This window comes from Lytechinus variegatus, chromosome 11 (genome assembly GCF_018143015.1).
Source record: "Lytechinus variegatus isolate NC3 chromosome 11, Lvar_3.0, whole genome shotgun sequence".
Classification (NCBI taxonomy): domain Eukaryota; kingdom Metazoa; phylum Echinodermata; class Echinoidea; order Temnopleuroida; family Toxopneustidae; genus Lytechinus; species Lytechinus variegatus.
In genome coordinates this window covers 13,261,830-13,276,949 of record NC_054750.1, presented here as the reverse complement: position 1 = coordinate 13,276,949, position 15,120 = coordinate 13,261,830, and the positions used below count along the sequence as shown (strand labels likewise).

General features: G+C 34.5%; 1 protein-coding gene across 2 annotated transcripts in view; it reads right to left on the bottom strand.

Annotated features, from left to right (window-relative positions):
• Positions 1-15,120, bottom strand: part of LOC121423887 (dynein intermediate chain 4, axonemal-like) — a 28,710-nt gene that overhangs the window by 9,212 nt on the left and 4,378 nt on the right. For both annotated transcript variants that reach the window (XM_041619413.1, XM_041619415.1), the window contains exons 4-17: positions 14,900-14,970; positions 14,179-14,291; positions 13,509-13,690; positions 12,575-12,682; positions 10,362-10,431; positions 7,981-8,112; positions 6,491-6,606; positions 5,781-5,883; positions 4,650-4,855; positions 3,968-4,054; positions 3,537-3,614; positions 2,281-2,354; positions 703-844; positions 220-380 (exon numbers count right to left, since the gene is read on the bottom strand). In XM_041619413.1, the coding sequence (XP_041475347.1) occupies positions 220-380; positions 703-844; positions 2,281-2,354; positions 3,537-3,614; positions 3,968-4,054; positions 4,650-4,855; positions 5,781-5,883; positions 6,491-6,606; positions 7,981-8,112; positions 10,362-10,431; positions 12,575-12,682; positions 13,509-13,690; positions 14,179-14,291; positions 14,900-14,970 (1,643 nt within the window). The remainder of the gene's footprint in view (positions 1-219; positions 381-702; positions 845-2,280; positions 2,355-3,536; positions 3,615-3,967; positions 4,055-4,649; positions 4,856-5,780; positions 5,884-6,490; positions 6,607-7,980; positions 8,113-10,361; positions 10,432-12,574; positions 12,683-13,508; positions 13,691-14,178; positions 14,292-14,899; positions 14,971-15,120) is intronic.

Here is a 15,120-nt window from a genome sequence, read left to right as displayed (position 1 = left end):
TATTGTATAATGATTAAAATGAACGATATGATTTGTCTATATGTGTCTCCAAACTAAAAGGAGCCTGCTGATTGGCCGAATCAATGAGATATCATATTCACAAAACACTTTGAACAGGCAGATGCAACTGATCCAGTGATTGCATGGATTTTCATTGCTTGCTTTCTATAGTTGATATTGATTGCATCATCACAAATCTTAATAAGACAAGAGACTTACATGTTGCTATCCTTGGGATAGAAATCAAATGAGAATCCAGCAGCTTGTCTTGTAATGAAGGCTTCTCCCTTCTCTTTCTGATCTTGTTTGGCTTGCGATGCTTGTTTCTTAGCAGCTTTTGCAGTCTTCTTTAATTTCATGAGTTCAGCGCTCTCAAATCCCTGAAGGTTTAAAAAGAAATACAAATTTGTTATTTCTTGGGAATGAGCAAAACAAATGAGATACTCTCTCAACGGATGGATATTTTCCCAAGCTTTTACAAATAAAGCTGCCCATGTGTGCTTATCTAGAATGATAATTTTGAGGGCATTCAGCTTTTAATCTGTTTTCATAATTATTTTGGGGCTTATACATCTGAAATACCTGAAATCAATTTTTTTTTGGAATTTCTGAATTTTTGGCTGCCCATGATTTTAGTACTGAGTTAGACCGCGGTCTAAGTTAAACCTGACTTCAGAATACGGGCCATTATATAGAACATACCTTTCTGATTTGCCATTGTGTTACTCTACCATCAGTAGAGATAGATACTAAGACTTCTATTCTCTCATCATTAGAGGATCCTCTTTCCTTATCAACCCATTGTAGCTGCCAGACAGGAGCTGCATGCTTAGAACGACTTTCACTAGAAGAAAAACAGAAAATTGTGCCATATAAAGTGTTGAAGCACTATAATAATAACTGTGCATTTATGTTGCGCAGTTTCTATATGTGTATACTCAACTGCGCTTTACAATACTAAAATATTGAAATAGTTATGATAAGCAAACAAAACAGTATGATTGAATTATTACTATGGGAAAAGGGGACCTAATATATCTACAAATTATATAACAAGTGGAATGCCTCTGGCTGTCTCACCTGCATCACGCGATTCAACATAGCAGCAGTGCTGACTTTGAAAACTACTATAACTCCTACAAGATGTTCAGTGATACTTGGTTACTCTTATTTCCACTTTTTATGAACTAGACCAATACACTTTACAGAGAGAGGATGGTAATTTTTAGGTTAGGTTTTTAACCTTGGGTTAAGATTTGATGTTGACGCCGCCGCCGTCGGAAAAAGCGGCGCCTATAGTCTCACTCTGCTATGCAAGTGAGACAAAAATGTCATATTTAATGAAACTCTCTTGAAAAAGGTAGGTTTTTAATTTAGTTTTGAACAAGGTAACAGATAATGCGAGTACATTCAACTTAGTGGTGGTTAATCAAGGTTATGTTAGTTAACCAAGTTGCAAACAGGGACCGGGTGTACTGATTGATAAATTTCTCTATTCATATTGTATTTCTTGCATGATATTAAATTTGGAACCTTAAAAGAACAAAAGAAAACTAGGAAAAGATGATTATCATATAGGATTTCTCAAGTTTCTTGCTTGAATTTATTAGTCTCTAATGTTATGATATTGTCCTGTTTCGATGAAGGCTGCCATATTTGTTTCCAACTTCGCCCCTCACCCTAAAGTGGCACTATAAAAGCTCATATATATATTGTGTCAATAGACAGATCTTTTTTCAAATTAATATTTATTCCACATACCCATGTGTGCTATCAATAATAATAATAATATGCAATTTTCATAAAGTGCTTAATACAAATGTTTCTAAGTGCTGCATACTATTACCCCAGCTTTAGAATGGCTACCCTGATCGGACACATCGAGCATTCAAGGAATTCCTTCCTACCGGGTACCCATTTACTATACCTGGGTCGAGAGTGGCAAATGTAGATTAACGCCTTGCCAAAGGACGCTAGTGCTGTGGTGGGATTTGAACCCCAGACCTTGTGGTTCAAAGTCCAAAGACTTATCCACTGACCCACAACACCTCTAGGTTGTTGATTTTCCTGGTACTCTCTTTTCACTTAGTTTTCATCATTTGATGGCTTGTGGGATCTACATCATTATAATGATTATAATGTAACTTGATTTTGAAGATTTTTCTCTCGAATTTCTCACAGAACCAGCAAAAATTCAGTTGGATCAATTATAACTGATTACAAAGGAAATTTTTGACAGCTGATTTAGATTAACAATGGCAATTTAATGTGAATACTTACTAGCTATCAAGAATTGGTTCGTCACTAGAAGCTCTTACATTGTATATTGCTACTGTGCCGTTATAGAGACCAACCTGTAAATTAGAGGAAATTAAAAATAAACATTGTCAATTAACAGAATAGGTGTGAACAGATATAATCCTGCACCATGGAATGTGTTCAGGATTCTAATTTGGGCTTCCCCTCCTTTCTAAATCTTCAGGATTATCAAATACGAGAACTTTCAGTTGAATTAGACGTACAGTTTATGTAGCCTACATGTAAACACCTAGGCCCGTATTCTGAACTCAGGTTTAAATTAAACACTGGTTTAAAGTTGTGGTTTAACTAGGATAGCCAATTGGGGCACAAATCACTTACAGTACACATCCAGTTTATTATTTATTATTTGTTGGCCACCCATAGTTTTGATAAGATTAATCACAACTATTTGTAAACCGGGTCCCAGATTTATCCCCGAGGGAATCATTCACTCTAAAAGAACACTTAAAAGGAAATACAAAACATTTTATTGTCTAAGTCTTAGATCTATTTTTGGTTCTTCCCCCCAATTCTCATTCGGTTAAGGTTTAGTTAGGAGTTTGTTATGTTTTTTTTCTCATTGAATTTGTGATTATATGTTTTTAATATTTCTTTAAATACAATTTTTGTTATGGGTTGGCCTCACACAAGGTTTTTTCCTTTTTGGTCATTACCTCCCTCACTTTCTTTAAATTTGATGTTCACTGTATTTACATTGTCTCTTTTTAATGTATTTTTATCTTGATCTCTTGAGGAGAAATAAATGAAACTTGAAACTTGATACTTAAAAAAAAAGAGACAACAGAGAAGTGGAACAGAACACTAAACATTTTGAAACACAAAGTGGTCTATTGTCAGAACGTTTTGTAAGTCATTGAGTAAGTCTTGCAAAAATAAGTGTGTTATATAGTTCCTATTTTCACTCTGAAATTGCCAGAATATCTGATAAGAAAAAAAATCTTTTATTTAGAATTTGTCACTATACAATCTTGGATAATATATGGCGTATTGCAGCATCTAGGTCACGATATAGAAACATTCATCAAAATTTTATATGAAGCAAACTGTCAACAATTTCATATTCGGGAATTGATAAACAAGATGAAAATACCATTTTCAAAATTTGATTAGGGCGTCTATTATAGATGTCAATGTTTATGATTATGTATATGTAACTGTTTGTCTTGTTTATAATAAACAAGACAAGATGATCTTTTCTGGGTATCTCTACTTACTGCTAAGAGATTTGGATTTGAGCCTGAGAAATCCATAGCAGTCACTCCAGCTTCACAGTTAAATACTCTCTCTGGATACTGTGAAGTAGATAAAGGGAAGAATAGTGAGAAACAATGATCAATTTCATACCGTCAAAAAATATCACCAAATAAGAAGAAAAGTTGAATACACTGGGAAAAGATATGAAAATTTTAGTACATAGGCTACTTTTCTTACTTTTGATTTTAAATTACACTTTATTTTGTAGCATTTAAAGGGGTGACTGAAAAAGAATAATTGATTAGCTGTATTTTGATAAAGGTTACGCCTTTTAGAAGGTTTAAATAACGAGAAAACAGAAAACGTGTGGAAATATTCTAAAAGGGCATATTCCACCAATAAAAGAAGTTACAGGTTTTTTTTTTTTTTGGGGGGGACAGGATATTCTTACCTCAGGGTTTTTGAGTGACCAACAGCAGGCCAAACCTCCTTTCTGTTCTGTAAAACCAAATTGACCATAGCCGACCGCTATCAAATCCTGCAAGGAAGAAAATAGGCATAACCGTTTGATTGTAGAGAGAAAAACACAAAAGAGGATATTGGCTCTACAGAAGAGAGATAAAAGGAATCTATGTAAGGGATAATCATCTCAAACCAACAAAAGGTTGTCAGCACCATAATGGCAAATTTTGTCAAATTAGTATTGTCTATTTATCTTTAATAGAAATGGAAAGTTTCATTATCTATCATGTCTCAAAGCTTGAGGACATAATTCGCCCAAGATATATGTTTTCTTAGCCATTTCAAAATGACTACTAATTCCCAGAGTTCTTGAGTGGTGCAGCGCTTGTGTTATAAACCTCCATTGATTCAATTTAGAATTTATCAAGGTAGTGACTGGCTTTTTTGTGACAGTACAAAGAACAAGATCTTGTCCTGAAATGCGCCACACTACAGCTTCTCTTCCGACAAGACAATGTAGATTATTTAATCCTCTGCTGTTTTCTTGTTGCAGAAAAAGTGATATTCATGGCCTTTGGTTAAAAACTTGGAAGGTTCTTCAAACAATCATTCACACAATCCAGCCATACAATCAATTGCTTATATTTATATGAGGGTCTCACTATTCTTACTGGATTTCCTTTATTCCATGCCATGCAGCTGACATTCCTTCCTTTCGTAAGACTACAGGAATAAGCCCAAAGCCGGTCTAAGTTAGGACCAAGCTGGGTGAGTGCGACCTGGTTGGCTGTCGATGTGGGAGGAGCCGAAGGAGCTGTTCCTGCGGTAGGTAACGAGGCTTGGCTTTCCGTCTCTTCAGGTTCCACTCTGTCAACATCTATTCAATGTAATATACAATGTCAAAAATTGCAATGGAAGGAATTAGTTTTTGTTCAAGAGTTCTAAAAGTCACTTTAGATGAGTTATTTTTGTGCCAAAAAATATTTGGCTCGAGGGTAGCTCTAAATGCACTATATCACTATTATGAAAGCAATGGATGTCTATAAAGCCCCTTGAAGGAGGCAAGAGTTCTAAAAATCACTTTAGATGAGTTATTTTGTGCCAAGAAAATATTTGGCTGGAAGGTAGCTCTAAATACTCCATAGCTGAACTATTATGAAAGCAATGAAAGTCTTTAAATCCCCTTGAATGAGGCATTTTGATCACTCTTGGTCTGAAAAAATGACCTTGAGGTAGAAGCTGAATTCGTTCATTTTTGCATGAAAATCAAAAAGAAAAAAAAAATCTCCACGTGTCCAGTTTTCGGCTAATGCTAAAATGTTACTCTGTAGTGATAAATTTACTTTTACCTCACCATATCATCAAAGGTAGAATGAGATTCAGTGAAGTGTTCAAACAAATTCAATCAAAAGAGAAAAATCTTAAAAGTATTCAGTGAATGTCACAAAAAACTTTTATGTTCTTGTTAGAGTATACATAAAACAAGGGATGGGGTCAAGACCATCCAAACAAAAGTTGATTTGAAGAAATTACAATCATAAGACAGATTTTATCTAAATCACCGCATCCCAAATTTGCATACAGACCATGATGTGTATTAAACTATTTGTGAAAATAAGCAAAACTTAAAAATGCCATAATTTTCTTCAATTTCATGTCAAATTTTGATGAACAAACTTATTTTTATGCTTGTTTGATTAAATCAATTAACTGTATTGTTGGGGTGGACTTGCCCTTTAAGTTCTCCTTTCTTTCTTGTTACCACTCTGATATACTTATTATAAACAAATCAATTTTTTTACCTGGATAGATAGGTAGGTTCCTATAGGCAGCCTGTTTGTGTTGCAGTATGTTCATTGTTACAACTCTCTCCATTACAAACAAATCTTCTTTTAGCTCCTCTGACTGAAAACAAATTACAAATGAATATTTTAGGAACAATTGACAGATTTTCATGAATAAAGTTTAAAGCTTCAAAAATGCATACATCTATACGATTGCTCTCAGAGACAAATTTGCTATCTAAGATCACTGACAACATCACTTTATGAAATGCGCTATGCATTCACGGAATACCTCCTCTCTTTAAAATATATTAATGAAAGACTGAAAATAATCTAGAATTGGCCATTTGTACACACACAATGTGTTTTCCAGTTTTCTATGGCCTGAAATGCATTGTTAGGCCTGGGCCCCGTCTTACAAAGAGTTGCGATTGATTTAATCAATCGCAACTATGGAAAACCAGCAAAGTCAACAAGTAAGATGCATGTTTGTTTTTAAAGAAATTCTAGGTATGAATGTATATCTATAAATTCATTGATTTCTTTGACAATTTGGCGTGTTCTCCATTTACAAAGGACATTTTGCAAATTTCCTGTAGACAAAATTATGACACCAATGGATTTCCACAGAGTTACAATCTATTGGATCAATCGTAAGTCTTTGTACGACAGGGCCCTGAAATCAATCTGTGGCCTGAGAAGTAGAATCCAGGATAAAAAGGACTTACTGCAAGAATTTCTTCATGTGACTTTCCTGAGCTTTCTTTTGTTTCTTCTCCTTCACCTTCACCCTCACCTATCTCAGACTCTACCATGGAAGCATTCACCATACTCGCTTTTCCTTCTGAGATGAAAATGAAATGAGCACGAAAAGATTACTTAGAGACAAGAAGTCATGCCTGCTGAGTTATATTAGAATTTCAGAAGAAATTGAAGGTAATTTTTGATAATACAGTGCGTATCAAAAAAAGGATTACACTTTGAAAAAGCCCTGGGAATTAAAAAATACACAACATGTGGATATCTTTATCACTTATAATCTTGGGTTTGGGTCTCATCTCTCCAATGGTAGTAAAAGTTATGACAGAATTTTACACTTGAGTGAGTACCGTCCATTTTTGGTAAGTGGTGCTCACTCAAGCCGAAATATTTTTTGACAGTTATATCGTCATTTGCTCAAATGGATCTGTACCAATGTTAAAATGAGGAAAAATCTTCAGGATATTACAGATGTGTAAGTTTACAGGATTTTTTCAAAGTGTAAACTATTTTTTGATACGCACTGTAGAGGATTCCCACGAGCAGCCATGTCAGAGGGCTAACAATAAAAACTTGTGCATCAAACTGTGATAATTGTTGTACTTGTCTAATGCACAGATTGTTCTGTCCACTGTTATTATGAAATCATCTAGAAACCCTCTACATGTAAGTAAAGTGATCTTTTGTCTAAATTTTGACAGAAAAACTCAAGTCATCACATTCTGCACTAAAAATGGTGGTCCTATCGACTTCTTTGGCCATTGGCTACACTGCAAATGAAAGGGGTTTTTACTCAAGTAGTTCAACTGTTTTGGAATTTAAGGTCAAGCTGAATTTTCTTGATGCTTTAAATCAAGATGAGCACAATTCATTCAGTTTGCATTGTATATATTTTTTTTCAGATTACTATTACTAATACAAGTTTCCAATGTGATATACATTAATGATTCATCAATCTGCTTTTGGATCTTATACAAACATTTTTAACAATAAAAAGTAATAATGAATCCATTCCTAATTTATTTTCCATTCATATTCTACAATGAGACAATATGACATATGACAAACTCTACAAATGAGCATTACTGATTAAAGAAGTCACATTGCAAATATTACAAAAAGAAAAAGAAAAACAAAAACGGTTGATACATATGGTACAAACAATGTAAAAAAGGGCCAATACTCAATAACCAAATAAAATTCCAGATAATGAAAGCAATCTCATGGGGCATTGCAAGAAACTTGCGATCAATCCCAAGTCTATTTTCGCTCCCGAAATCAAGCATATGCCGTGCAATTAATTGCAAATTTGTGATTGATTGCTAATCTGCTCCATGAAACAAGGAGTGTAATCTGATTTGCCATTTAAAAGTGATCAATCAACTGTAAAATTACAACAGAATATTTGCGATTGATTGCAAATATTTTCTTGCAACACCCCCTTGATCTAAATAAGTACCTCCTGTTTTAGAGCTAGTGTTCTTTCCAGAGTCTTCTTCTATGATGGAGCTGACACCAGACTTTGTACTCTTTGGTCTTTCAACTATCCTCTTCTTCTCTTGATCAGATTCATTGAATTCATATTCTTGAGCTGAAGATACAACAGGTAAAACAAAGTAAAATAAATATCTCAAATCTAATCAAACCGGGTGGGGGTTTCATAAAGCTGTTTGTATGTTAAAGGGGAATCCAGCCTTGGCCATAAAATGGTGTGTTGGGAAGGAGAAAAATAAATTAAACAGAATGGTGAAAGTTTGAAAGAAATCGGACAAGCAACAAGAAAGTTATTGCTGTTTTAAAATTGAGATCACTAATACTATGTAGATTTCAAATTGGCAACTAGGAGAGTAAATTATGATAAGGGGCAAGGACAACTTTCCCATACTAGGCCATGTACTTTATTATCAGGGATTTGTGGTTTTCTCCCAAGTACCCATTACCCTGGGGCTGTAATCTAAATATAATCCAGGTAGTATATTGTTTTATGTCCTCATGACAGAAAAATATAATTTGAAATAAAACTTTTGGGAAAAATGACAATTCAGCCATAATATGCATTGGAGTACATGGAAGAGTAGTCCTTGCCTTACATCACTATGACATCCCATATGTGGCCAATTTGAAGTCTCCATGGGTATAGTGATTACCAATATTTACAACTTTTAAAAATTCTTAACTTTCTTGGTGTTTGTCCAATATTGTTCAAACTTTCAGCTATCAACTTGTCTGATTTTTCTTTTTCTTGTAAAAACAAGTTTTTATTTGGGTAGGATTCCCCTTTAAGAGGGACTTTAAAGGGGAATGAAACCTTTGGAACAAGTGGGCTTGTGTGGAAAGAGCAAAATGAAAGAATAAGAGCAAAGAAAGTTTGAGAACAATCGGTAAAATAATGAGAAAATAATGAGCATTTGAATATTGTGATCACTAATGCTATGGCAATCCTCCCATTGGCAATGCTACAAAGATGTGTGATGTCACTTGTGAAAACCTTTCCCTGTGAGGGACTATAAAATACCCCTAAAGTATCCCTTTTTGCTCTTCCTCATAGTGATACGAATTCCTTATCCATAATGTATTCTTTAAAAATCCGTATTACATGCCCTCTTATAGAAAGAATACATGATCTACTGATAGATGTGATAAAAGAGGCAGTTTAAGTGAATATATATAGAAAAGTAATGGGAAAGTTGTTCACAAGTGACATCACACATCTTTATCGCATTACCAACTAGAGGATCTACATTATGATAATGATCTAAACTTCAAATGCTCATAACTTTCTTACTATTTATTCAATTTTCTCAAACTTTTGTTGATCTGTTTCTTTGATTTTTATGTTTTAACACAGGCTATCGCTGTTTGAAAGGTTTCATTTTCCCTTAAGAATAACTCACGAACCTATCTTGGCGCTAAATAATCACCAATGAACATTTAATGTTGAATATCATTTACCACCGGTCTTTCTTAACTGAACAGCTTTATGAAATGGCCTCCTGCTCTCAGGAGATATCAGTCTATGGGGAACAAAGTTTCATCCCTCTTCAATAACAACACTTGAGTTCTTGTACAAGAATAGTAGGCATTTATATGGTACCATTTTTTAGAAATAATCTATTCTGATTATCAACTCTTTGTTTGCTTGGTCATGAACCCCTCTGTGCTGGATTATTTTCAGGGAGGGAAACAATGGATTGTTTGTTTGAGCGTGAAATGCGAAGTTCGCGTGGTCATGAGAGTGTATTGGTGCGAAGTACGCGTGGAAAGGGTTAATATTACGTCTTAAGCTCGTGCTGCTGTTGCAAGCACTGTGCATTCTAGGAATTAACCTTGCTGGGAGCTCATTCACCTTAAAAGCCAAACATTGATTTACAGTCTACAAACAATTTTTTTTTTCTCACTGTAGCCTGTATCTCAGGAAGACGTCCATCAAATAATGCTACATGTTGCTAAACCAAGTACTTTCTATGTTTCTCTTGAGCAGAATTTTAAGTCAGCTCTGGGGAGCATTCTATGGAGCAAAATTTTTTCTGTGCCAATCACATGAAAGCTTTTAACAGTTGCCATTGAGAAATATCACTATTTGTATAATCATGTTTAGCTAAGCTCCCTTCATTTAAAAAAAAAAAAATGAATGGAAGCCCACAATGGCAATGCTTTTAGTTGTTTTTTTTTTTACTGAGAATTCAACTTTTTTTGTGAGATTTCCATAAGACATCCAAATTCTATAGATTTGAGGAAGTATTACATCACTTCAAGTTACAAATTCAATGAAGAAACTTGGTGAATACCATTATTGCATATAACAACATACATGGTTGAATTCTACAAGTCAAAACTTACAGTTGGCTTTTCTTTCCTGATCTTGGTATGTATCATACATATCCCAATTATTCACTATGGTTTCTTGGTCCTGTAATTAAAAAACAAAAGACAAAATTAGGCATTGGCTACTTTGATCAGTATTTAAATGCTGAATTACTAGTACAGGTATGCTCCCATTTAAGCAAAACAGGGCCCCATCTTACAAAGTTTTATGATTAATCCAATCAACCAGAACTATGGAAAGCCAAATACATCATCATCTTAAAAGCACGTTCGTCCCACATGTTTCCTAAATATGTTGCATGTTCATACATTCATAGTTAATTGAAAATTCAGTGTGATCCTCTTTGGTTACACAGGACATTGTGCAAATTTTCTGTGAGAAAAATTATGACACTGATGGATTTCCATATAGCTGATGTTGATTGGATCAATTGTAACTCTTTGTAAGACGGGGCCCAGAAGTCCTTGTTTCAATAACCTCAAACAATCATAGCATTTTGCTATCAAAAAGAACATATACCTTTATTATAGGGCAAATTGCTATGGGCGAAATTCTAGTACAGAAGTAGTGTGATTATTGGAACACAGTTAACCCTATCTAGGCGAGGGGGGGGGCCCTCAGAGGCCCCCCTCAACGAATCGCGCGTTATTTTCGCAGCGCAAATTTTTTTGACTGCGCTGCTCGCTGACTTTTACTTTCAAGTCTTGCGCAACTTTTGAGACAAATTTTGTGTCACCAGGGTACGTGGTTCCGAAATTACGCAACATTATGTAAGTGCATGTCAGACCAAAAATTGCTCAAAAACGTGATTTCGTGTACAAAGTCAATGCAAATTGTGTTTTCAACCAAAATTCATAAATGCATGATTATTTTTAGTTTTGCTGGTCTTAATGTATTTATTTTATGCTTTTTATGATCACAGAAGAGTCCCCAACAAATTTCATTGAAAAAACAATGAAAAACAAAAGGTAAAAAAACAAAGAAATACATAAGAAATTGCAAAAAACAATATAATACATAAGAAAATGATTTGATATCGCATTTTTTCATGTACACTTGCTAAGAACACCACAAAGAGTTTCTATACCAAAAATTAGTACATTTGGAGATTTATTCAAGGAGTTAGAGGAAAAAGTATGATTTCGCATACTAATTACGCATAAATTAGCGTAATCACTTAATAGCAATTTGCATGAAATAAATTACTACACAATCTTGTAGATTATGTCCCAGGCAACCCGCCTGCCAATTTTCGGCGCGATCGTGCAGTCAACGACCGAGATCTTAAGGGGGAGCCTGGGAGGCCCCCCTTGCCACATGAACTCCCAAAATACCCGGCCTGGATAGAATTAAAGGACAAGTCCACCCCAACAAAAAATTGATTTGAATAAAAAGAGAAAAATTCAACAAGCATAGCACTGAAAATTTCATCAAAATCGGATGTAAAATAAGAAAGTTATGACATTTTAAAGTTTCGCTTCATTTCACAAAACAGTGATATGCACATCTCGGTCGGTATGCAAATGAGGGAATTGATGACATCACTCACTCACTATTTCTTTTGTATTTTATTATACAAAATATGAAATATTTTGATTTTCTTGTCATTGTCATGTGAAATGCAGTTTCATTCCTCCCTGAACACGTGGAATACCATTATTTTAACATTTTGTGCTTTAGGCAAGGAGGTCCCGATCGTCAAATTTGTAAAAATTGAAATATTGTATAATTCAAACAATAAAAAACAAAAGAAATAGTGAGTGAGTGACATCATCGACTCTCTCATTTGGATGTAACTGGCTCGTTCATATAACTATTTTGTTAAAAATAAGCGAAACTTTGAAATGTCATAACTTTCTTATTTTACATCCAATTTTGATGAAATTTTCAGCATTGTGCTTGTCTGATTTTTCCCTATTGATTCAAATCAACATTTTTCTGAGGTGGACTTGACCTTTAAATAGCACACTTTAGACCATAATTTTGATTAAATTCATAAAACCTTATCATCCAATCTTAGCGTTATCAATGAGCAGTAACAAGCAAATTATGAAACAATTTCTAATGTGCAGTAATCATGTTGCTTGCTTTGCAATGTACTAGAATTCTGTACAATAATGTATTTCAACCAAGAACAATCAAGGCACATATTCACTACAATGATGACACAAAATCTTTTCAATAAGTTCAACAAGACTTTTACTCATGATTTTTCATGGTAACTTACAATATAGTTTACTCTAGATGTCTGGATGTCCTTGTTCTTCGGGAGGTCGTTGAAAGTCTGCATCCCCCTTTCAGCATATCTGTCATTACCATCACGACTTTTGCACAGCTACAAAAAGAGACAATCAAAATAATTACAAATAACAATTCAAGGATGAACCTTAAAGGTAAATACCAGTTGTGGTAACGATATCAAAATGAGTTCGTACAGAATCCAATGAAATGACCACCAAAGTGTCTGTTTGTATAAATAAAAAATATTTGCCAAAGGATTCTGGAAGAAATTGTGTAATTGCTGAGAAATTAGCAAATAAGCACAGGATTCGGGTCAAGCGTCGGGCCGACATTCATAGCAATAATACACTGTCCCACGTGCACTTATTTGTGTTGGTGATCTTCAGTGTGAACATTATTCAGCGTAGATTTCAAGATTTCACAAAGTTCAGTTTATGTAACTGTACCAGATCTAGATCCTCGATGATATACTGACAATTAAGCCTGGTTTTACAGACTTTCTCATGAAATCAGTGTTTACTGCAACTACTGGTATTTCTCTTTAATTGTGTAAAGCTGGTGTACAACCTAATCATCAGTGCTCCTTCTTGTCAACGATTTTGACTGAGGACTTTGCTCTCAGAATATTAGATACAATTATTTCAGCAGCTCATACCATTGTCAGGGAAGATCATTGATAAATGATTCGTTGGGAACCTTTTCTTGAAAGTTGCCAGCACTATCTGACTGAATTGACAACAGTGACAATTTCAATAATAATCCTTGGTTTTGATTGGCTGATGAGCCACTGATCTATGACGAAATGTTTCAAGGTAATTGTCATCGAAACGTTGATTTGTTAGTTCTGGCAAAGTTTCATAACATGGTACCCAGTCTGTCTGTCTACCTCTCTCTCTCTCTATTTCCAAATCTTCTCTTACCTCTTTATATTTCTCATTCTTGCTTTTAATTGCTGATGCGTCCTCGGCATCTATTGACATACTGACTCCATTGATATCTAATAACCATATTGTGGCAGTCTCTGTCAGGTTGATTGGGATATATTTCTCAAGGTCTTCCTCTGTTAGATCTTCCTTTGTCTCCTCCCTTCGTGTCTGGATATCTATACAATGGATGGAAATACCATGAAGTATATTACAAAATTACTATTTTGTTTTTCTACAAACATTTTATGTATGAGCCTCTCTGAGAAATTTCATGAAGTTCTTTTCAAGAACTTCAAGAATTTAATCTACAACAGCTATATCATACCTCCGCAGCTTGACAAGCACAGTTCAAACTACAACCATTTGGTCTTGTTCGGATGAAACAAAAACAAGCCTTTTACAAATGCTTCTTTTTAACATGGCACCTACTCTATCAAATTTAATAGATATTCAACAGCATTCCATGTAATATAATCATAATAAGACAAAAAATAATTATGATTATTGAAGAGTTGTATTTTTTAATACTCCCATACTCAACCCCTTACAAGAAAATACTACACTGGTAAAAGGAAGTATGCAAAATGTAATGTGGTAATCATTAACAGTGTACCACCCCCTTTCATAAAACAATTCCTTTGATGAAGACATGACAATTATTTACCTTCTAAGCCACTCAGCATATCTTTCATAGATGTTGGTTCAGCTATCTCATCTGTGAAGGATTCTGTGTTAGATTGACTGGAAGCATGTGACATACTGGCTCCAAACACAGATCTATCGTAACACAGACAAAACAAAAGGAGACAAAAATTAACTTTAATCAGACCTAAATAAACTTAGACATTCTCCTTAGTTAACATCAGAGAATCAGTGCTCTAAGGCTCAGACAAAAATGGGTTGGAATTCATGATTGGAGGTGAAACCAAAAATGTCAGTCCAAACTTGATGCTAGGTTTTATCCTCTTTATTCAATATTCAAAGATAATGTACCAAAGAATTATTCAAACCTCCTTGTCAAATTCATGTTAATTTCTCATCTCATTTCACTTCATCTTTGTTGTCAACATTATTCATGCCAGGATTATAATCTGATCAAGGTAAATGATCTGGAAACTGGCTGGAATCTATCAAAGAATGGTCTAAGCCACAGTTAGGACAATGGTCAACTCAATTATTGCTGTGAGAATACCACTAATCATTTTTAATGAAGGTCCACTACAAAATGACCTATCTACTGCACTCAGTTGAAAATTGCGAACATTATACCAAACACCCTTTTCTCAGAAGTGTACACATCCAACTCTTCTCTGATTTAAAAATTAAGTAACTGTTTATTATTGATAGATGATTTTGAAAGAATTAGATATAGCCATTATAATTACCTTGTAAATGGTCCAGCAAAGCTTGTTGTTCCAGTCTGATAAATAGATGCTTGTGACATAAGATCAGTCGGCTAAAAATAAATTAAAGAGATAAAACGCAAGGAATCAATGAGACAAATTTTGGACCTTGTCAGATTCAGAATTAATAATAGCAATGAAGACAATTAACAAGGTGGATGTTTCATAGTAAAATATTTCAGGCCCTTGCCTTTAGATCAAAG